The 24414-nt window shown below is 40.9% G+C and overlaps 1 protein-coding gene across 1 annotated transcript; it reads right to left on the reverse strand.

The window, feature by feature from the left end:
- Positions 1 to 20643: 20643 nt before the first annotated feature.
- Positions 20644 to 24094, reverse strand: myf5 (myogenic factor 5). The gene is made up of 3 exons (XM_060839307.1): positions 23500 to 24094; positions 21685 to 21760; positions 20644 to 21008 (listed from the first exon to the last, which is right to left on the reverse strand). The coding sequence occupies exons 1-3, from the start codon at positions 24004 to 24006 to the stop codon at positions 20824 to 20826; spliced, it is 768 nt and encodes a 255-aa protein (XP_060695290.1). The 5' UTR covers positions 24007 to 24094; the 3' UTR covers positions 20644 to 20823.
- Between the last annotated feature and the right edge of the window lie 320 nt (positions 24095 to 24414).

The raw sequence follows: 24414 nt of genomic DNA on the forward strand, positions 1-24414 counted from the left end.
TAACGAGGAACTAGATAAATGGAGTGAAAAAGGATTCCATGATTGTAGGAATCACCCCATACAATATAGACAAATATGGGAAGAAATAGCTAGATTAAAAGAAAACCTCCCAAATGTAAAAGTAATACATGTCAGAGGACACCAGAAAGAAGGTGAACACAAAAAAGGAAATGATCTAGCTGACCGAGCAGCCAAAGCCGCAAGTTTGGGAAAAGAATATAAAATAAGAGTAATAACTAGGCAAATGAAAAAAAGAGAATCAGGACAAAGAATTGGAAGACTTACTTCAGGGCAAGGAAGTAAAAGGATACCCTAAAAATCAGGACTACTGGGAAGAATCTGATGGGGTAGTCAAAACCAAATTTAAAGATCAAACCACAGAACAGGCTAAGATAATACCCCCTAGGAAAGGGAGAAGAGACCTTATCAAGACGGCCCACGAAGGCTTAGGGGCCGTGCATCCAGGAATAAAAACCACTCAGTCACACCTAAAGCAGAAATACTGGTGGCCTGGGATGAATGCAGAAGTTAAAAGATATTGTAATGAATGCAAAACTTGCCTAAAATATAATATCAAGGGAGGAACTAAAAAAAACCAAAAATTATTCGGTCACAAAATATGGAGCCCGGGGATAAATGGATAATGGATTTTATCGGCCCATTGCCGACCTCTCACGGGAAAAAGCCATTTAAAAGACCGAATAAATATTGCCTAGTATGTATTGATGAATGTACCGGATTCACCACCCTGATCCCAACAAAGAGTTGTAGGACACAAGATGCTATAGAAGCTAGTGAGTTGATTCTGGTCGCTAATGGGCCTCCCAGAGTAATTCATACAGACCAAGGACCTGGCTTTAAAAACCAGGACTTTAACATGTGGTGTACCGCTCATGGGATACAGCTTGAGTTTAGCACACCTTACCATCCTGAATCAGCAGGAAAGGTAGAACGGAGAAACCAAGATGTCAAACTAGCCTTGGCAAAATTATTGTGCACTCGCGGTGGTAGTTGGAGTCAATGGTTGAAGGAGGTGCAGCTGGCCATCAATAACACACCCATAGATCTCTTAGGAGCAGAGAACCATATAACTCCGCACTATTTGAGATATGGAGTACAAATGAATACAGAAAATAAGCCTGAAATAGAAACCCAAACTAAACTTAAAAAAGAATGGATAGATCTCCTAAAAACTAAAAAAAGAAGAATTAAGACAACAAAGGGAACAGAAAATTCAAGAAGACAGAAAATTTTGGCAACCTAAAGTAGGAGATTGGGTACAAGAGAAAAAACAAAATAAATCAGGAAGAGCCTTTAAAGCCCGCTATCATTTGCCTCAACAGATAATCCAAGTAGGAAATAGGACAGTGACAGTTGGGAAGGAAGGTAAGGAAAGGACTTTATCTGTAGATAATATAAGACGAGTTAACAAAGACTAAGAACATGGCAGATTGGATGGCTGTATATTTAGGAGAAGAAGAGAAACACAGGGAACAAATGGAGGGATTTTTAACCTCCAAAAGAGATGTAAACAGCAGAAATGAAAAAAATTGGAAACAAATATTTAAAGGAAAAAAAAACAAAAACAGAACAATATGGAGTTAGGACAATTAGGGAAAAGCAAAAGGATACCAAAAGTAAAAAAAAACCCTCCTAAACTTAAATCAAAAAAAAAACCCAAGAAAGAAGAGACTAAGACGATTAAACAAAAGAAACTCACGGCAGAACACTGCTCTAAGTGTAATATAGTTCAACACACCCTACTATTTATAGTATTAGCCTTTCTAACTATAGGATGGATACTTCAGGCAGTAATAAAGCGCAGCCTGGAATGTAACACAGGTAATAACCCCGACAGCAACAGTAACTCGACAAATTCAGCAGGAATGCCTCTAATAATAGGAGGATTAACCCTATCCAACATGGCCCTAGTAATGTTAGGACTAATTACGATAAATGTTGCGCAAGCTCAAAAATATGAAACTTGGACAGATCCAAGACCCTCAGCAGAAATAATAGGAGAAGAAATTATAGGACACACATACACCTTAGACATAATAGTCTTAAAACAGGAGCTTGGGAATGAAAACCAAGAACAAGATCAAAGAATAGATAATCTTATACAAAATTGGATAGATGAATTACTATCTTATAGTATACAAAATGTTACAACAAATGAAGAAACCTCAGAGAAAAATAGATGGCTCTACTGTTTATACAAAACGTATAACCGTTCAGACTATCAGAGTCCAGGATCGAAAAACCACTATAACTGCTCCTATCCAAATATTGGCAACTCCCTAACTAATATGAACACTCACCAACCGATAATACTATATGCAAACTCTACTTGGCACTACCAAGAAGGAGGTGACCAAGGACAAAGATGGAATGCCACAGGTGACACGGATCAGGTTTACCTCACCCTACTAAGACAAGATAATACGCAAGTTCAGGGGTTAGGAACTTATTACCAGAAGAAAATGTTTAAAGAAAACGAAACACTGATAATATGCGATCCTACCATCTTTAACCAATCCAAGTCCAGAGAAGAAATAGGAGAATTACTAAAGAAACCAGTAAACTTTACGAAGTTATTCAGACAAGATATAGATGTCTGTAACCACTTTGCCTTAGGGTATGAAGCAGAATTATCCATACCTAAAGAGACCCAAGGGAAAGAATGGGAAGATGTAAACCACAAGAGACAAACAAATGAATCCTGTTACTATTATTATAAAAATAACACCCATATAATTGGATGCACCGATAAAGCCACACAATGTTATAGTCCATCAGGATACAATACCGCTCTCCTCCAAAACTGCCCAAATGATAATAGAGCAAAAAGAAATGAAACCCATGGACCATGGTCCTGCAAGATTCCCAACTCAGGAAAAGTAGTATATATAGAACACGGTAGATTTAAATGTGGATACACTTATGAAGTTCCTTAGGATAATTACTATGAAAATAATATCAAAAAGTATAACACTGAGGCAGAAAACCCAGATGGAAATCAAACATCTAAATGGAAATCAGTATATCAAGACTGGGAAAAATTAAAATACTTCCTAAAAGACCCACAAAGATAGGGAACTGAAATAAAAGTAGAAAATACAACTCTGTACTGCTACCATTGGGGCAGGATGTACTGCTACAAAACAAAGCAGAATGCCACCTTTTGGGAACAATCTTCTCCTGATAGATGGCTGGTGATAACCACAAATCAAAAAAGCAGTAACAACAACGATAATAATGATAATAATAATAATAATAGACAACAACAGGCAGAAGCATATATTAAGGATTTATTCAAAAATCAGAAAATACAATGGGAAAACTCAAAAAACCTAATAATGGAGGTGATAACAATCAAAAAAGACCAAGCCTGGCAAATTGCCTTTAATGGCCTTAGAAATCAATTAAATGTAATAACTAGACGATGGTTGCATAACACCGTAAGAACAGAAAACAGGACAACAGCTGATTTAACCTCAAGGGTATACAGATCCCACGTGGAAAACAAAGATCAACAACTAAAGATCTCACTAGTAGAGATCAAATCCATTCTCACAAACGAAAATTACGAAACTAAAATAAAACAACCAATTTGGCAAAGCCTAAAAAATGGGTGGCTGAAAAAGGAAAAATGTATTCAAATTAACAATCAGCCTCAACTGATCGAATTCTCTAATTTAATCCTATTAAAACCCTGTGATAATAACAAGGTTCAATATGTTAAAAAAGATTGCCAGATAGAGTACTTCCATCTGGAAATACCTGGCTAACAAACCAGTCAGGAGAATTTAATGTTACGACAGGACATGTCGGATGTAATGGCAAAATTGTGAGACAAAACAGAGAAACTTATAAGAACCCGGCAGAAAAAATTAATCTAAAAATAGAAAAACCCAAACCTGACCTAGAACATTTAGAAAGAATGCTAACCATCTATTCAGAAAAGCAATGGATGGAGATAACCTTCTCGGGCCCAACGGATGACGAGAAGCTAAAGACCCTCCAGAACCTAATGTCAAAAGAAAGGAAGGCTGACCAAAAAACTCTACAGGAAGAGATAAAAATATGTGTAGAAGAATCAAGAAAAAATTGGTATGATAACTTGCATATTAATGCAGGGACTATGTCAGTATTACAAACTACTGCAAACATTTGGGTGCAAATCTATGATTGGATTTATTGGATTTTATCATGGCTTGGCCTAGAACAACATACACCGCTCTTAGTGGGACTTATCCTACTCTGGGTGTTTGTGGTCGTAATTTGGCCATTTCTCAAGCCATTAATCAAGGGATTGATTCCAGAACGAAAATAAACCACATTCTGCTTCCTCGACTGGCAAGCATGGATGAAACCACAACCAAATACCAAGAAGTCCTAGACTTCCTGGGAAAACAAAACCAAGACTTACTTGGAACTTTGAACTATTGTGAAGAAACGGGAATTCCTCGAACCAATGTGGTATTTTCTCCCACATGAAAGAACAATTTAGCCCTGTAGTCATGCCCGTAAGTCTATGGGACGCCTACTGCCACCACCTACCCATTATAGGAGGAAACATTCTGAAAGGACTCCAGCTCCTTTGGGGCTTGGTAAAATATAAATGGGTCCATTTGACCCTAGGTATAGGACTAATTCTCACAATTATGATTGGCTTTGAATTTAAACGAAGAAAATTTGAAATTACTAAGGGAGAATGGGGATCGTTTTTAACACTGATCTCCTCAACCATAATCATATCTTTTAATTACGAATCAGAATGGGCCATTTATTGTGCTACCATTCACTTGATTCTAAAAACATTAATTGTCTGTCATTCGGTCTTAACACAGACCTCGAACCAGGATAAACCTTCGTTTGTCCAAACCAAAAACCAAACCAAACCTTTGAAACACAGACGCGACCCGTCTCTGGGTGACGCTAAATCAGAAAAACAAAATAAGTCCAAGCAGCTACCACCTTGGAAGAAACCAAAACCACAGAAAACCTGCGTACCAAAATGGAACCAAAAACTTACATTACTGGAACTCAACAAACCCTCTGCATCTATGCGAAAAAAAAACACCCTCAATATTCCTTTATCAATATCCAAAAATTAAAAGAATGGGTAACTAGAAAGAAGGAAACCAACACCACACGGAATACGGATGGTGGACTGAGCCAAGAACAGTTCTAAAAGAACACAACATTGGACAATGTTTAAATTGTAATGGACGTAAAAAGGCACAGAGACTAATATGCACATTTTGCTCAATGCTATTCGAAGAATTGAATATGAACATATTACTTTCTGTATGCAAACCAACGAAGATGTTGCCAGACCCAGATTTGATCAAAGGGGAACGCATTCGACAAACACCCCTTTCAAAAGAATATATGGTACAGTATGACCGTAGAAGAGGCCATAACCTGGCTGAACACTTAATGATACTCTCCATAGGAAAATATACCTTTGTGGACTGTCTGAACTATGTTGCAAAACTACAAAAGCGGAATGAAGAAAACCTAACTGACCTAAACATGCTCCAATCCAACATAAAACAAGACGAGTTTAATTACGTAACCAGAGAAGCCAACAGACCGTTACCTCATCCACAAATCGATATGATAACCGAATGGTCAAAATGGACATGGTCACCTAAAGCCATAGAAACGGTGGTAACTTATACATCACCGACCCATGATTGGAAATGGACGGAAAGAGAATATAAGAACCCACCTGGATACAATGACTGCCTCCTGAGGGAACTCCGGAGACAACACAAAATATCCCCGTACATGGCATGCGAAAGAGACCGCAAACAGGATCTCAAAGACTACCATGAGTACAAAATGAGGATTCTGAATGAAAGACCAAAACGGATGGTCCAACAAACTTCATGGTACAGTTGGAAACACGATGGCTGTCAAGGCCCCGAACCAAAACCAACATGGAAACCAGAGGTCCGGCTCTTTGACCACCAACATGATTGGAAACGAAATCCACTGATGAAATTCGTCGGAACCCCAACAACTGAATCTGATCATGAAACCCGCCATGCTCTCATAATAAGAGCGTCAACTGCAACAAACTACACCGCTGATGAATAAAGTGAAGATAAAAATAATGGAGCGCAGAAAAACGAAAAACTCCTGATACATGCTGCTATTGGTACAACAATCATTGTAGAACTCTGTTCAGCTATCATTTGAACTTTTTAAAGACACATGGGGAAATCTCGCTTTTCAAAAGGGGGATGTCACGGGATCCATTACTTCTTCATGAAAAGACTCGATTCTTCTGTGGAATTTTACCTGATTATATTATATTGTATAAGATTAAGCTTAACAACAATGATGCTATTAACTCGTTAAGTGTCATGGGATCCGTCTACTTCTTCATGAAAAGACTCGATTCTTCTGTGGAATTTTACCTGATTATATTATATTGTATAAGATTAAGCTTAAGAGCAATGATGCTATTAACTCGTTAAGTGTCATGGGATCCGTCTACTTCTTCATGAAAAGACTCAATTCTTCTGTGGAATTTTACCTGATTATATTAGATTGTAGCAACAATGATACTATTAACTCTTTATTGTATTTTAGCCTAGCAACAATTAAGTATAACTATGACTACATGGCAGCTGCTCTTTACCAGCTACTTATCAGCTACTTATTGTTTTCTCAGCTAATTAAGTGTTTAACGCGACCTTTAAACAATGCTGACCGAGGCACAGTTTGAGATTCCAGTTCTTTAAACAAATGATGTAATTGCTTAACTTAGACTGTAAGGGATAAAAAGCAGAGCTAAACAGACAGAACTCACTCTTGTCTTGAAACACAGACAATGAGTCACCCAACCATCTCGGCTTAACTGCAGATCCTCTGAACCACCAGGCTTGCAGAAAAGACACATTTGTGCAAAATACAGACCGATCGGATGAAGCATACGGACGGCTAAGAGCTTGCTGAAATACGCCTGCCTAAAAGATTCTCGGTTGAGGCACTGCATTCTAGCCTGAAGAAGATACAATCTGAACCAACTAGCTGAAACACGCTAGTCTAAGATGATCCCATTTAGGACACTCAGGTATTAAGCTCTGCTTTTATCCTAGGTATCTTTTAAGAACATTCAAAAAGGCTGTAACGATTGTGATTAACTGAAAACATCTGATTGTGAGTATTCAACTTATTATATTGATAAATTTCTATTACATTTTACACCACACACCTCGTATTCGCCGAACCTTTATTTGATAAGATATGTTTACCTTTGTGTTGGTATGTTAAGTCTAGAACTTAGCTGAGAAGGCATTAGGATTGACTTAAAGTGAATCCCTCTCACTCCTAGGTGAAAGGATAAACTGAAGGGACCTAGAGACCTGCGATTAACCCAGCCGAGTTTGTAGCTATCAGGACCATACAGTCAATAGGGACCACTGGTAAACTTGACAGGTAACGGCCTCAGGTATATGCCCGAGGTACTGTAGTTTAATCCGGTAGTAACCCATACCTATTGAGGATATCCACCTGAATAACATAACAAATACTCATGGGATCTATCTGACCATCTACAGGAGACTTCTGCATTTCAATGATGCATCAGTAGCTATATTTGTAAAACTGGAACAAGGGCATTTTGCTCTCAGGGATTGAACTATGCTGAATCTTTGAGCTGTCCAATGGCTGTCAGAGTGCTCACTTTCTCTGAGTCTACATTTATGTTCACAGCATCCTTGCTTTGCCTTGCCTTTTTGCACATTGACCCTCAGCCAGATTTATCAGGTTCACACTACAACTATAATGCAATGCCATATAGCACAGACACAAAACCAAGAAGCTTATCATAATTGTCAGTAAGACCCAGTCCATTCAATAGAGAAAACCATCGCTAACCCATGTTAGGGAACTGGAGCTGGATGAACTTTGGATCATTTGGGAAGCTGAAGGATTGATAGAGAGGAGTTAAGGGAGGTAGTCACACCTAAGTTACCGAATAAAGGTAGCTGGGTGACCGACAGGAGAGGGAAAGGGAATAAGCAGACACTGCAAGCACACCTGTTACCCTCAATAATATGTATATTATTTTGTATACTGTTGGAGTGGATGACCTACCAGGGAAAGCCACTGGCCAGGTCTCAGGCACTGAGTCTGGCTCCGTGGTTCAGAAGGGAAGGGGGAAGGATAGGAGTGTGATAGTGATAGGAGATTCAATCATGAGCGAAGCAAACAGGAGATTCTGTGGTCGCAAAGAAGACTCCTGATGGTGTGTTGCATCCCAAGTGCCAGGGTCAGGGATGTCTTGGATCAAGTCTACAGGGTTCTTCAGGGGAAGGGAGAGCAGCCAAAATTCGTGGTACACATTGGTACCAGTGACATAGGTAGGGAAAGGGATGAGGACCTGAAAAGAGAATATATGGAGTTAGGTTGGAAGTCAGAAGGCAGGATGAGCAGAGTAGTAATCTCAGGATTCCTACCGATGCCATTGTCTAGTGAGGCTAGGAATAGAGCGCGAGGATCGATGACCATGTGGCTGCAGGGCTGGTGTAGGAAGGAGGACTTCAGATATGTGGATCATTGGGGCACCATCTGGGGAAGGTGGGTCGTGTACAAGAAGGATGAGTTACACCTGAACTGGAGGGGCACCAATATCCTGGCCAGGAGGTTTGCTAGAGCTCTTTGAGAGGGGGGTGGGAACCGAAGCTACAGATCAAATGATAAAGTAGGTAGTGAACAGTCAGGTACAGCATGTGGAGAGTCTGTGAGGGGGGATAGACACTTGATAAGGCAAAGGTGTGCAGTCACTGTGATTGGTTGAAGTGTGTCTATTTTAATGCCAGACATATCAGAAATAAGAGTGACAAACCTGGAGCATGGATCAGTACTTGGAACTATGATGCTGTGGTCATTACAGAGACCTGAATATCCTGGGGGCAGGAATGGTTATTGGATGTTCCAGGGTTTAAATGTTTCAAAAGGAATGGGGAGAGATAAAAGAGGTGGGGGAGTGGCATTGCTAATTAGGAATACTGTGACAGCTGCAGAAAGGGAGGTCATTGAGGAAGGTTTGTCTACAGGATCAGTATGGGTGGAAGTCAGAAACAGGAAAGGAGCAATCACTTTATTGGGTGTTTTCTACAGACCCTCTAATAGCAACAGAGACACAGAAGAGCAGATTGGGATGCAGATTTTGGAAAGGTGCAGAAGTAATAGGGTTGTTGTTATGGGTGACTTTAACTGCCCTAATATTTTTGGAATCTTCTTAATTCAAATAGTTTGGATGGAGCAGTTTTTGTCAGGTGTGTCCAGCAAGGGTTCCTGGCACAATATGTAGACAGGCAGATGAGAGAGGAGGCCATATTGGATTTGGTGTGTGGCAACAAACCATGCCAGGTATCAGATCTTTCGGTGGGAGTGTATTTCAGTGACAGTGATCACAACTCCCTAACCTTTCCTATACTCATGGAGAGGGATAGGATCAGATGGCATGGGAAAATACTGAATTGGGTGAGGGAGAATTATAATGTTATTAGGCAGGAACTGGGGCATCTAAATTTGGAACAGTTCTCAGGAAAATGCACAATAAAAATGTAGAGGTTGCTTAGGAAGCACTCACTGATAGTGCTGGACAGATAGCCAGGAAGGAACTAAAGAATGGACTTAGAAGAGCTAGAAAGGGGTATGAAAATGTTTTCATGGGTAGAATTAAGGAAAACTCGAATACATTCTACACTTATATGAGGAACAAGAGGATGGCCAGAGTGAGGGTAGGGCCAATCAGGAATAGTGGAGGGAACTTGCGCCTGGAGTCGGAGAAAGTAGGGAGGTCCTTTATGAATAATTTGCTTCAGTATTCACTACTGAGATGGACCTTGACATTTCTGAGGACAGTGTGAAACAGATGGATGTGCTAGAACAGGCTGATGTTAGGAAGGAGGATGTGCTGAAAATTTTGAAAAACATAAGAATAGATAAATCCCTGGGCAAGTCGGGATATACCTTTGTTTACCACAGGAAATGAGGAAGAGATTGCTGTGTCTTTGGCGATGATCTTTGCTTCCTCACTGTCCACTGGAGTCATGCCAGATGATTGGAGGGTGGCAAATGTTATTCTATTGTTCAAGAAAGTGAATAGGGGATAATCCTGGGAATTACAGACCAGTCAATCTTACGTCAGTGGTGGGCAAAGTATTGGAGTGAATTCTGAGAGACAGGATTTATGATTACTTGGAAAACCATATCTTGATTAGAAATAGTCAGCATGGCTTTGCGAAGAGCAGGTCATGCCTCAGAAACTTTATTGAATTATTTGAGGATGTGACAAAACACACTGATGAAGGTAAAGCAGTGGATGTGGTGAATGTGGATTTTAGCAAGGCATTTGATAACATTCCCTATGATAGTCTCATTCAGAAAGTAAGGAGGCATTGGATACAGGGAAACCTGTCAGCCTGGATACACAATTGGCTGGCCCACAGAAGACAAAGGGTGGTAGTAGATGAAAAGTATGCAGCCTAGAGCTTGGTGATCCTGTGGTGTTCCACAGGGATGGTTTCTGGGACATCTGCTCTTTGTGATTTTTATAAATGACTTTGATGAGGAAATGGAAGGGTGGGTTAATAAGTTTGCCAATGACACAATGGTTGGTGGAGTTGTGGATAGTGTGGAGGGCTGGTTGCAATGGAACATTGATAGGATGCAGACCTAGGCTGATTAGTGGCAGATAGAGTTCAACCCGGAAAAGTGTAAAGTGATTCAGTTTGGAAGGTTGAATTTGAATGCAGAATACAGGGTTATTGGCAGGATTCTTGGCAGGATCAGAGCAACCTTGGGGTCCATAGATCCCTCAATGTTGCCACCCAAGTTGATAAGCGTATGGTATGTTGGCTTTCATTAGCAGAGGGATTGAATTTAAGAGCCGTGAGGTTATGCTGCAGCTCTCTGGAGCCCTGGTTACACCACACTTGGAATATTGTTTTCAGTTCTTGTCACCTCATTTTAGGAAAGATGTGGAAACTTTAGAGAGGGTGCAGAGGAGATTTACCAGGATATTGCCTGGAATTGAGGACATGTCTTATGAAGAATGGTTGAGAGAGCTAGGGTGTTTCTCATTGGAGAGAAGAAGGATGAAAGGTGGCTTGATAGATGTGTGCAAGATGGTGAGAGGCACAGATAGAGTGGCTAGCCACAGACTTTTCCCCATGGCACAAATGTCTATCATGAGACAGCATAAGCTTAAGGTGATTGGAGGACTTCTTAGGGGAGATATCAGAGATAGGTTCTTTACACAAAGAGTGGTGGTCTCATGGAATGCCCTGCCAGCAGTGGCAATTGAGCCAGATACGTTAGGGACATTTAAGCGACTCTTGAATAGGCATATGGAAGATAGTACAATGAATGGTATGTTGGTTAGTCTGATGTTAGAGTAGGATAAAAGATTGGCACAACATCGAGGGTTGAAGGGCCTGTACTGTCTACGCTCTATCTTCTACAGATTCCGAAAAAGTAAGTAAAGCGCAGCATCTGAAAGCAAAAAAGGCTCTGTTCAAGGCTTTCAGAGTCGGGATTCTGTCCCAATAAGACCATAAGACCACAAGAAATAGGAGGAGAAGTAAGGCCATTTGGCTCATCAAGTCCACTCCGCCATTCGAAGCTGATGGACGTTTCAATGCCACTTGCCGCACTCTCCCTGTTTCACTTAATTTCTTGCGAGATTGAGAATTTACCAATCTCTGCCTTGAAGACATTTAACATCCCATGCTCCATTGCACTCTGTGGCAATGAATTCCACAGGTCCACCATTCTCTGGCGAAGAAATGTCTCCTCATTTCCGTTCTAAATCGACCCTCTCTAATTCTAAGGCTGTGACTACGAGTCCAAGTATCCCTGCCTGACGGAAACAATGTCCCGGCGTCCACCCTTTTTAAGCCATGTATTATCTTATAAGTTGTTATTAGATCTCCCCTCAACTTTCTGAACTCTAATGAATACAATCCCAGGATCCTCAGCCGTTCATCGTATGTTAGGCCTACCATTCCAAGGATCATCCATGTGAATCTCTGCTGGACACGCTCCAGTGCCAGTATGTCCTTCCTGAGGTGTGGAGCCCAGAACTGGACACAGTATTCTAAATGGGGCCTAACCAGAGCTTTATTAAGTCTCAGCAGCACATCACTCCTTTTACATTCCAAGACAAATGACAACATTACATTTGCTTTCTTAACCATGGACTCAACCTGCAAGTCAACCTTTAGAGAATCCTGTACTAGCACTCCCAGATCCCTTTGCATTTTGGCTTTATGAATTTTCTCAGCGTTTATAAAATAGTCCATGCTTGTGTTCTTTTTTCCAAAGTGCAAGATCTCGCATTTGCTCATATTAAATTTCATCAGCCATTTCCTGGACCACTCTCCTAAACTGTCTTAATCTTTCTGTAGCCTCCCCACCTCATCAGAACTACCTGTCTGTCCACCAAACTTCATACCATCGGCAAACTTCACCAGAATGCCCCCAGTTCTTCATCCAGATCATTGATATATAAAGTGAACAGCTGCGGCCCCAATACTGAACCCTACGGGACACCACTTGTCACCAGCTGCCATTCTGAAAAAGAACCTTTTATCCCAACTCTCTGCCTTCTGTCAGCCAATCCTCAATCCATGCGATTAGCTCACCTCAAACACCAAGGGCCCTCACCTTACTCAGCAGTCTCCTGGGAGGCACCTTGTCAAAGGCCTTTTGGAAGTCTAGGTAGATAACATCTACTGGGTTTCCCTGGTCTAACCTCTTCAAAGAATTCTAACAGGTTTATCAGGCAGACCTCCCCTTACTAAGTCCATGTTGACTTGTTCTAATTCGACTAAGCACTTCCAAACATTTAGAAATCTCATCCTTAACGATGGATTCTAGAATTTAACCTGCAACTGAGGTTAAGCTAATCGACCTATAATTTTCCATCATTTGTCTTGATCATTTCTTGAACAAGAGAATTACAACAGTGATTTTCCAATCATCTGAGACTTTCCCTGACTCCAGTGATTTTTGAAAGATTACAACCAACACCTCCATTATTTCTTCAGCCATCTCCCTCAGAACTCTAGGTGTAGCCCATCGGGGCAAGGAGATTTATCAATTTTTAGACCTTTTAGTTTATCAAATACTTTCTCTTTTGTAATGGCCACCATACTCAACTCTGCCCCTTGACTATCCTTAATTGTTGGGGTATTACTCATGTCTTCCACAGTGAAGACTGACACAAAGTATTTATTATGTTCTTCAGCTATTTCCTTGTCTCCCAACACTAGCCTTCCTGAAACAATTTGGAGCAGTCCAATCTCTACTTGTGCCTCTCATTTGTTTCTTATGTACTAATAGAAACTTTTACTCTCATTTCTAATATTACTTGCCAGCTTACCCTTATATTTGATCCGTCCTTCCTTATTTCTCTCTTTGTTATCCTCTGTTTTTGTAGTCTTCCCAATCTTCTGATTTCCCAGTGCTCTTTGACACTTTATAGACTCTCTCTTTTTCTGTGATACATTTCCTAAGTTACTTTGCCAGCCATGGTTGTCAAATTCCTCCTCCCCAATCCCCAAAATCCGCACCCCTCCCCCCTTTCCAACCCCCCAATAATCTTTCTTTTCTTTGGGACGTACTTCTGTACTGTGTCCTCAGTTACACTCAGAAACTCCTGCCATTGTTATTCTACTGTCTTCCCCACTAGGCTCTGCTTCCATGGGATTTTCATCAGTTCCTCTCTCGTGCCCCTGTAATTACCTTTATTTAACTGTAACACCATTACATCCGATTTTGCTTTCTCTCTTTTGAATTGCAGACTGGACTCTACCATACTATGATCACTGCCTCCTAAGTGTTCCCTGAGTTTAAGATCTTTTATAAAGTCTTGCAATAAGGACATGCATCCCATCCTGATCCTTGATGTTCACCTTGATCCTTTCTAGCGTTTTCAGTGCTGTTTTGTTCCTGATATGACAGAGGGGCAAGTATACCGGGAGATGAAAATATGTGGCACGAACATTACTGTTGGTGCAATTGGAGAACTTTATCAAGCGGTGACTAAGATGCACAGAAGGCATGTAGAGCTGGTAGTACTACAGATCAGGGTGGACAAGGACAAGTAGGAAAGAAAACTTGGGACATTTTTCATTGAATTTAGGAGATTGAAAGATGATCTTAAATAAGATTACAAAATAATTAAGGGTATAGATAGGTTTAATGGTTGTTGTCTATTCTCTAGGATGGGGATTTCAAGACCGGGGCACGTTTTTATGGTGAGAAGAGAGAGATTTAAAAATGACATGCAGAGCAAATTTTTTATACAGCAGTGGTTTGCATGTAGAATGAACCTCCTAAGAAAGTAATGGGTGTGGGTACAATTACAAAGTTTAAAAGGCATTTGGGTAAGTACATGAATAGGAATGTTTTGGAGGGATATGGAGCAGGGGCAGGCAGGTGTGCTAGTTTAGTTTGGTATTTAGTTCAGCATGTACCAAAAAGACTGCTTCTGTGCCAAATGATTCTATGACGCTATAACTGTACATGACATGCATTAGTGAAAATCGTAGAGCATGAACCATGGTGGGAGATGGGTAGAATAGCAGAGATGGAGTGAGTGTGAGATGAGAGAGAAGATGCCGATTACTGGAGAAGAACATTAACTCTCTTCCTACAGATAGCTGAGATTGCTCTAACCTAGATCACAACCTTAGACCAGACTGTCATGTTTAGATTAGATTAGATTACCCACAGTGCGGAAACAGGCCCTTCAGCCCAACAAGTCCACACCGACCCTTCGAAGAGTAACCCACCCAGACCCATTTCCCTCTGACTAATGCACCTAACACTATGGGCAACTTAAAATGGCCAATTCACCTGACCTACACATCTTTGGACTGTGGGAGGATACTCACATATGTTCTGCTGTCATGGCATCCATTGTTGGCCCGGCACATGAGGAAGTCCCAACAGTGTACTACCCTGTCCAGCTGGAGTTCAAGGACCCTGCCCACAAATCATAGTACTGATTTCTCCCACCTAGCATTTCAAGGGCAAATATCAAGAACTGTGCAAGGGAGCTCCAGACTAACAGTGCTTGACTGGGTGCACAATTGCTTTTTGAATGTGACAGGCACAAGGGATGCCAATCAGTTTGTGGATCTCCAATGGATGACAACTTGTTCTGGGAAAAACCAGACGTGATCCTTACTTTAAGAGCTGAAACATTGATTAATGTAACAGGTTTAGTAAGGTAAGATGAGAAAACTCACACTCCCTCACGTTGAGAATCACTGAACGAAACTCAACTCTATTTGCACTGTAAGATTCATATCAGAATTTATCGACATATTTAAGCCTGCAGCAAACAAGTCCAGAGGGGTGAATTAATTCCTCTCTTTTCATTCCTGTGGTTGGTATAACATCTTGACTTTTAAAAATGTCTGCTTTTCCATTCAATGTGTATTTGACCTTGTTCAAAACAACAAACAATCAAACCCAAATTTCCTGAGGCAATCAAAATTAAGGAGTTTTTTTTACTTACACTGACTCAACTAAGGAAAATACTTATTTCAAAAATAAAAACACATAATGAATTCTGTGACTTACACACACTCAATAGCATGTAGACATCTAGAAGAAAGGCTAAAAACAATGACTGCAGATGCTGGAACCAGATTCTGGATTAGTGGTGCTGGAAGAGCACAGCAGTTCAGGCAGCATCCAAGGAACAGTAAAATCGACTTTTCGGACAAAAGCCCTTCAACAGGAATAAAGGCAGAGAGCCTGAAGGGTGGCGAGATAAGCTACAGGAGGGTGGGGGTGGGGAGAAAGTAGCATAGAGTACAATAGGTGAGTGGGGAGGGGATGAAGGTGATAGGTCAGGGAGGAGGGTGGAGTGGATAGGTGGAAAAGAAGATAGGCAGTTAGGACAAGTCATGGGGACAGTGCTGAGCTGGAAGTTTAGAACTAGGGTGAGGTGGGGGAAGGGGAAATGAAGAAACTGTTGGAGTCCACATTGATGCCTGGGGTTGAAGTGTTCCGAGGCGGAAGATGAGGCGTTCTTCTTCCAGGCATCTGGTGGTGAGGGACCGATGGTGAAGGAAGCCCAGGATCTCCATGTCCTCGGCAGAGTGGGAGGGTGAGTTGAGATGTTGGGCCACAGGGCGGTATGGTTGATTGGTGCGGGTGTCCTGGAGATGTTCCTTAAAGCGCTCTGATAGGAGGCATGTAGAGGAGACCACATCGGGAGCAACGGATACAATAAATGATATTGGTGGATGTGCAGGTAAAACTTTGATAGATGTGGAAGGCTCCTTTAGGGCCTTAGATAGAGATGAGGGAAAAGGTGTGAGCGCAGGTTTTGCAATTCCTGCGGTGGCAGGGGAAGGTGCCAGGATGGGAGGGTGGGTTGTAGGGGGGCGTCGACCTGACCAGGTAGTCACGGAGGGAACGGTCTTTGCGGAAGGCAGAAAAGAGTGGGGAGGGAAATATATCCCTGGTGGTGGGGTCTTTTTGGAGGAAATGGAAGCGGATGATTTGTTTTATGCGAAGGTTGGTAGGGTGGAAGGTGAGCACCATTCTGTCCTTGTTACAGTTGGAGAGTTGGGGTCTGAGGGCGGAGGTGCGGGATGTGGACGAGATGTATTGGAGCTGAAAATGTGTTGCTGAAAAGCGCAGCAGATCAGGCAGCATCCAAGGAACAGGAGATTCGTCGTTTCGGGCATAAGCCCTTCTTCAGGAGGGGAGGTCTGGGGAGGTGCGATTGAAAAAAGTAGTTATGTCAAGGAAATATATGTTCAGATTCTGATATTATTTTCCAGTGGAGATTGCAGCTGAGCTGTTTCAGTTATTCTTCTATACGTGATCGTGCAGATCAAATGTCTATGCCATAACAGATCTCAGTTCACATTGGTTTTCATTCACAGCTGATCACTTCCACAGAGCTGGCCATACTGCCTTCAAAAGGAGAGAAGAGAGAGGTGTTACATTCTGTGATGTGTTCTTCAACTTGATGTTACTGAATGTTGGTTGTCTTCAGCAAAAACAAAGACTTATTATCATTGCTTCTGACAAGAGGTGTCTTCAGCGTGGACATTGGTTCTTGGCTCACAATGGGATAATCTGTTTTTAACAATCAGTTTCTTTGGTTCATTGTTATAGGTTTCCATCCATTCTTTCTTCTGTTTGTATCACAAATTTCCACATATGTTTGGTTTTGTACCAGCAAAATACTTAGCCAAGAAGTCTCTTGCCCACAGAATTTGGAAAGTCTTATTGTGAGGTATATATTTATGACATTTAATGTCCAAATAATTATCCATGGAAAACTTTTCAGTGTTTGGTAGACAATTTCAACCATGTTATTCAGACATTCCTTTATAAATTCCTGTGCAATTGGTTACTTCCAGGTCAGATGTTCCAGCTCATTTTTATCAGTCCTTTCAAACCAAAGTCCAGGAAATGCTGAGGAAGTTCTGAGGAAAGGTCATTGGATCCAAAATTTCAACTCTGATTTCTCTTCATAGATTCTGCCAGACCTGCTGAGCTTTTCCAGCAACTTCTGTTTTTGTTTCTGATTTACAGCATCTGTAGTTATTTCAGGTTTAATTTAATATAATCATTATTTCCTTTACTGAAAAAAAATCATTTCAAGTTCCATTGTCATACTAGGATGTGTAATTGGGGCTGAATCTGTTGTGGGATAGGTTGACACTCTGAAACCTAGGGAATGCTTACCTGGGGATGTCATCCTTTTCAGGCAATATTCTACTGAGATTCTGTCTGCCACATTCTCTAGTGAATATTAAGTAAGAGTGTAAAATTCTTAAGATGGCATGATCAATGTTACTGCACCAACCAATGCAAACAATGGCAGATTGATTACTTATTTAATTGTTAATGCCTGGTATAATGTTATATACAAAATAGTCTCCATTTTTGTTACAAAGCAACAAACATTGCACTTACAATTTCATTGCCTGTGTTGAAATCTGGACATTTCTGTGAAATATGATGAAGCCTGGTGTTGATCAACTACTTTATTTTCTTTAAATTAAATCCTGAAGAAGCTGTATTACTTCAATATTAATTTATGTTGTCTGAAATATAATCAGTAACAAAATCATATTTCAGCAACTTTTTGTCACTGAAAGAGAGATTGCTTTTCTCTTCTTGTCAGTTGAAAATGTTGACAGTACCCTTGTTTTTCTCCAGCTGACAAGCAAAATATGGCTGTTTGAGAAGGTAAATTCTGCTCAGTGCATTAGTTTCAGTGTGCATGCAGAGATCTGTCTTTCCACTTTGTAATGCTGCTCGTAAACGTGGCTGTTGTACTCCACTAAAATCATTATTCATTTGGAAATAGTGATGTAGTGGAATCATTGGTATGAGATACACAGTTCCAGTATACCTATGACTTTCAGAATGATTTTGCTAGCTTTTTCAGAAAATGTAAATACATGCAAACCTTGATAAATATCTTTATAAATAATTAAAGGGGCTCAGGGAATCACAAGCATTCTTTTTAAATTTAAACTTAAACCATTTGTCTTCCAAGATGCATGAAATGTCAAAGCGACGTGTTCTTACATCTTCTCGGAGATCTTGCACATAATGTAAGGATACTAACCTGATAAACTGCTTATTTTATGTTGCTATGGCATATAAATTGCCCTCACACTACTATTGAAATACCTTCACTTGTCTGGTTTCGGAAATACTCCTCCATTTCTCGACCATCTCCTTTTGTTCATTATTTCTTATTAGGTAAAAGCCCAGCGGGCAAATCTTCACCCATAAAAGTAGATTATTGTTACTGCTGGGCTACAGGAAACTATTACTTTCTTCTCACATTTCTAGGTGCAACTTGTTATGGGAGAATAATGTATGTTCAGTTAGTAACATTTTTGTAAAGTGGCAATGTTTTTATAAACAGAATGCCATACTATCATCAAGAAGTGTATGGAAGGCTTAATTTTAGTTAAGTATTTACTGTCAACATCTAAGAATTGCCACAAAATAAGTGCACACCTAAGGATTAGTTGAGTTCCCCTAATTCTCATGATTCAGGAACAATTCCAAAGGATAGTGAAAAATGACTGAGAAAAGGAAAGGTTAAACACACTCTTTGGTCCAGTCCTGAAGTAATGGAACAACTATGGCAAATTTTATTTGACTAAATCTTTCCACAGTATTTTGGAATCTTCTTCATGATGAAACAGCAGCTTATATTTATAGCATGGCCTTCAATGCAGTGAAACATCTGAAGGCATTTCACAAAGGTATTGTGAAACAAAGTATGATACCCAGCCACATAAGTAGATATTAGATCAGATGAATAAAATGAGTCAAAGATGTAAATCTCAAGGTGTGTTTTCAATGAGTATTAGAGGCAAGTAGGGAGGATATTTAAACTTTGGGGCCTAAACAACTGAAAGCACAGCCACCAATGGTACAGCAGTTATAATCGGGAATAAAGTAGATGTCAGATTTAGAAAAAACACTGATATGTTGGAAGATTTTGATAGTAGAAAGTGAGGTCTGCTGATGCTGGAGATCAGAGCTGAAAATGTGTTGCTGGAAAAGCGCAGCAGGTCAGGCAGCATCCAAGGAACAGGAGATTCGACGTTTCGGGCATAAGCCCTTCTTCAGGAATTATGCTCAAAATGTCAAATCAGATTGTGACAGTAGAACAGATTATAGAGATAGAAGTGGGTCAAATTTGAAAGTAAATGGTGAGAATTTTAAAATCAAGAGATTGCTTGACCTGGAAACAATGCAGAGAAGTGAACACAGGGATGATTGGGGAATGGGACTTGCAATGAGTTAGAACACAGGCAGCAGAGTTCTGGATGACCTCAGATTCAAAGAAGATAGAAGGTGGGAAGGCAGCTGGAACTCATTGGAGTGTTTGGAAGTAGAAGTAATAAAATCATTTACAAAGCAAATATGCTGAGACAGGGATGAAGCTGGGCAGCTGTAAAGGTGGAAATGCATGGTCTTCTTAGTGGCACAAGATTAAAGTTGAAGGCTCATCTAGGGATCAAGTGTAACACCAAGGTTGCAAAGGGATTATTACCTCTAGCTTAGATGAGTTTTTTAAAATTATTTTTAGTCAACCACTTCAAACATATTATGACACTCCTTCAGGGCAGGTGACATGAACCCAAATCATCTGGGCCAGGAGCAGGGACACTACCACTGAGCAACAAGACCCTGGTGGATTCTAAAGTTGCCGATGGTCTTGAATGGTAAGTCATAAAACTGTAATCAAAGCAAATGGAAGACAAAATATTTGTACATGAACTTCTTGTAAGAAATAGGTTTATTCAATAAATGAATCCTAGTGTATTAAAAATATAGGCAGCAGGAAATCTCAAGAAATATTTCTTAATCAGAAATGTGATAGATTTTCAAAACAAGTATGGCCTTTGAAATTGTTTTCTAGTGAAAAGGTAGAAGGCTTGCCTAAATCTCATGTTATTTTTGAAATCAGTTTCTAAATGCTCTCCCTTCCACAATGAGAATCTCACAGGTTTGAAACGCAGTTGTTATACAATGAATGTTGCAGGATTGGAACGGAAAAGCGAAGATGATGCGATTTATAAAATGTCTTTCGGGGTTTTATTCAGTTTTTAAATACAATTATTTTGTTGTCGACTAACGAATATTACGCTATTTACAAATATACAGTAGAAAGTGGTCTAACTTAGAGAACAACTTATGATTGAAGCTTTGAATACAAAGGCTGTTGTGTTCTGGGGTGGAAGCGGCCATACTGAAGGCCTGCGGCTTTTGGGGGGTTTAAAGAACGTGATAAACCGGCTGGCTGGGAGTGGCCGGCTGCGAGGAATCGCTGACAGGCGGAGACATGGTCCTTCCATCCTGACCTGAAACAGGACAGCGCTCCAGGGAAGGTGAAATCCGCTCCACTATGTTGGACAGGTAGTCCAGACTGGAAACAGCCAGACCACGGCTGCTGGGACAAACTATAGAAAAACAGAAATCGATCATGTGGCGATAAATGTGCAAACTTTATCAAACATGGAAACAATATACAAGTAACATATTTTGTAGAAATGTGCTTGACAAAAAAAAGCCCCATTGTTCCATTCAGCTATCCCAAACTAATTCCACAATTCCCGTCTCGTTCATAAAATTGCATTTAGATAGTTCTTCCTGGGTATCGAATCGCTTGACAGCCAGTGAACTACTTTTTTGTAACGTAATCATTATTGAAATGTAGGGAAGGTGACGGCCACTTCACAGGCCGTAAAGATCCCACTAAAAGGCAATATGTTGATGACCAGGTAATACTATTTTGATGGAAGGATAAATATTCACCACAGAAGAGATTGCTCTCCTGCTTTTCCCTCAAGTAGTGCCATGGGATCCTAGATGTTGACCTAGGAGGATAGTCAGGATCTTTATTCCATCACCACAAACATTGTACCTCTGACAGTATAGAGTTGGAAGATTAGCCCTGATTGTTTGTGCTCGAGGAATACAGCCAAATTAAGACTAAAACACTGTTCTCAATCTTTACATGGAGTCTCATGTGCTTGTCATAAACTGCGCCTTAAAAAGTTAATATCTAAATTCGTCAGTTTCAAGGTAGATTTATGATGAGATGTAAAATGATTTCACAAGAACATTAAAATGTACCGTTCTGTAATTCCGAACAATAAATGCGGTCAAAACTGACGTTCCTTCTAGACCAGACGGGGCTGTTGCATCCCATCTGCAAAACAAAAACCAAGGATATCAAAATAAAAATCTTCCAAACCTTTCAGTTAAACCTTTATGTAAATTCACCGTAACAAGTGACTTTATAGTGTATCCGTCAGGAGGCCTGGATCAGTAAAACAATGATTGCCCCTGGACGGAAATAAGCCCATCTGTTCATTAGACATAGTTGGCTTCTTTGCCACACCATGGTTTTCTCACATAAAGCATGAGGCCTGTCTGTTTGCCTGTACAGAAATGTGCATTGCGTTATCCATGGAAAATGAATTGCATGTCTCTGCAGTTAACGGAAGCTACATTAATTGTGCCAGGTCAGATTTTCCCATACTAAATTCATATTAAAGCTTTGGCTCCGATTGTCAAAACGTAGCGCTGTAAGAATGTTTCACTAGTTGTTGTTTCAAATAACAGCCTTTAGCTTGCTGCTGTTCTCGGCTCCTGTGGAGAGCAAAATGTGCAGAGGTGGGAAAGTCATCATCCCCGCATCCAAAGAGATCAATGTGTGTGGCAGCAACTTTGACTGAAGTGGCGAGAAGAAGCAGTCGGTCACACATAATGAGAGCCAGGCGCCACCTAAATCAAACCTTGAGCTCCGCAGAACATTTCATCTAATTTCCAGCGAGTACTAATGAAGTTGTTGAACTGTAACTCCTCACCTCCCTTTCCCTTCCCAAGTTAAATCAGGGAATGAGTCACAGAAAGACTGTCCGACAACTGTGAATGCAACTTTTTGACTATTCTCCTTGCTGTCCCCCTCCTCCGTGGTTTCCCTGATGCCGTTTTGTGAACGCAGAACCCATCCTCAGAGTTAAAACATGGATAAAGATCGAGCTGGTTGGGGCTGGAGCAGTGCAGTTATTCTGATGTTAATTAGGAAAAGTAACGGAAAGTTAGTTCACTGATAAGCGAATTGAAATGTTGGATGCACCTGAATAAACAACTCGATTGTTAAATTACTTAGGACACGACAGTGCTCCCTTGGACGGTACTGATGGATTACTCGTTTTTAAAGACACCGTATCGGTTTTTTTTTAAAGTAGTATTTTGGTAATTGCTCACTTACGTCCAAGAGAGGTTCACGACTATTTGAGATTCCAATGCATGTGGTAAAATCAACCTACTTGACCAAAATTGTAACAACAGTTCCGTTTGTTAACCATTGTAACCAATTTGTGAAGCCAATGAGCTGGTATCATTTCAGATTTCACACGAAAGGAGATGTCAGACAAAAGAATCTCCTTATACACCGTTCATCATTCTTTATCGGAAAGACAAAAAAAGTCATCAACTGCAAAGCTCTGATGAAACGACAAAGCCGCTTTTCCGAACAGACTTGTAATCGGAATGTTACACCGATACAGACCAGGCTTTACGCGAAGGCGAAAACTTTATTGGCAAGTATTTTAATGAGGAATGGATCACCAAAACCATATGTTCGCGACCTGCATTTGTAATACAAAGAAACACACTGGGCTAATGTCATAAACAGACGGGCGCGCAGCATGTTAGATCTGCCAGGGTGAGTGGGTAGATCGGTCATAGGAAAGACCGAGACAAACAAATGAATCAAACAGAATGATTCTGAACCAGATGCTGACTCCTACCATTTTTTCTCCTCATTAATACAGACAACTTCATGCAGTGCATGCTGTTTCATTTCTGCAAGGATACATATGTATATTAATTCAGTGTGTGTTAGAGAAGGGGCATGCGGGTTAATAAATTGTTGCTTACCATTTCATCCGAGCAATTGGACGTGGGACTTGCTGGCTCTGAGCTGACATTGTCAGGGAGACTGTAGTAACTCGCCACTTGTTCCCTCAGGAGCTCCTGCAGACTCTCGATGTAACTGATGGCGTTTCTCAGAATCTCCACTTTAGGCAGCCTCTGGTTCGGGTTGGAGCTGGTGCACCTCTTCAGCGTCTCGAAAGCCTGGTTGACTTTCTTAAGCCTCCTCCTCTCCCTCATGGTGGCCGCCTTCCGCCTGTCGGTGCTGGAACTTTTCCGCTTGCAGGCTTTGCAAGCCCAGAGGAGACAGTGGCCCGCAGCCTGGTGGTGGCTGCTCGGGGCCCTGACATGTTTCTCTTCCTCCGGGCCGCGGGACTCCAACTTATTATCTCGAAACACAAGTGCGCCGTGCTCAAACTCTTCTCCGAACTCTGGCTCCTCGGGCGACGAGAGACAAGAATGATCATAAAACAGGTCGGACGGAGAGAAGTGGCAGTCGACCATAATATCCATAATGAAATCCAACAGGTTTGGCTGCTGCTCAGAACTTGCCCAGCCTTTCGGTACAATTAAACGAGGCGATGGACTTTTAAGACAAACCTCGGTAAGGGTCAGAGAAAAGTGCCCTGGACGTACACAGAAGAGCTCTTTATATACACGCTGGGATCTGTTACACGGCTCACATCCAGTCCCCGCCCGCCATTAACCCTAGATCCATCCCATGGGACATCACTTTAACCCCTTGTTGGGTCGGGAAGGTCTCCTCCCACAAGGCAAATAGGACCAACATTGAACCAACAGGCAAGAAAACCACTTCTGTCCCAGATTTAAGCTAACCAGAAAATTAATTATCACTCTCTGTTTGAACAGATTTGTGCTGAAACCTAATAAGATGCAAATAACAAAAAAGCCATAAAACCT

Source organism: Hemiscyllium ocellatum, chromosome 19 (assembly GCF_020745735.1).
Source record: "Hemiscyllium ocellatum isolate sHemOce1 chromosome 19, sHemOce1.pat.X.cur, whole genome shotgun sequence".
NCBI lineage: Eukaryota > Metazoa > Chordata > Chondrichthyes > Orectolobiformes > Hemiscylliidae > Hemiscyllium > Hemiscyllium ocellatum.

Excerpts from the sequence above, each read along its gene's own strand:
- myf5 (XM_060839307.1), bottom strand. The coding sequence starts at position 24,006 with ATGGATATTATGGTCGACTGCCACTTCTCTCCGTCCGACCTGTTTTAT. Across the intron at positions 21,761-23,499 it reads CCAATTGCTCGGATGAAATG|ATGGGATGCAACAGCCCCGT; the intron begins GTAAGCAACAAT and ends TTTGTTTTGCAG. Across the intron at positions 21,009-21,684 it reads TTGTTCGGAATTACAGAACG|TTTGTCCCAGCAGCCGTGGT; the intron begins GTACATTTTAAT and ends GTTTTTCTATAG.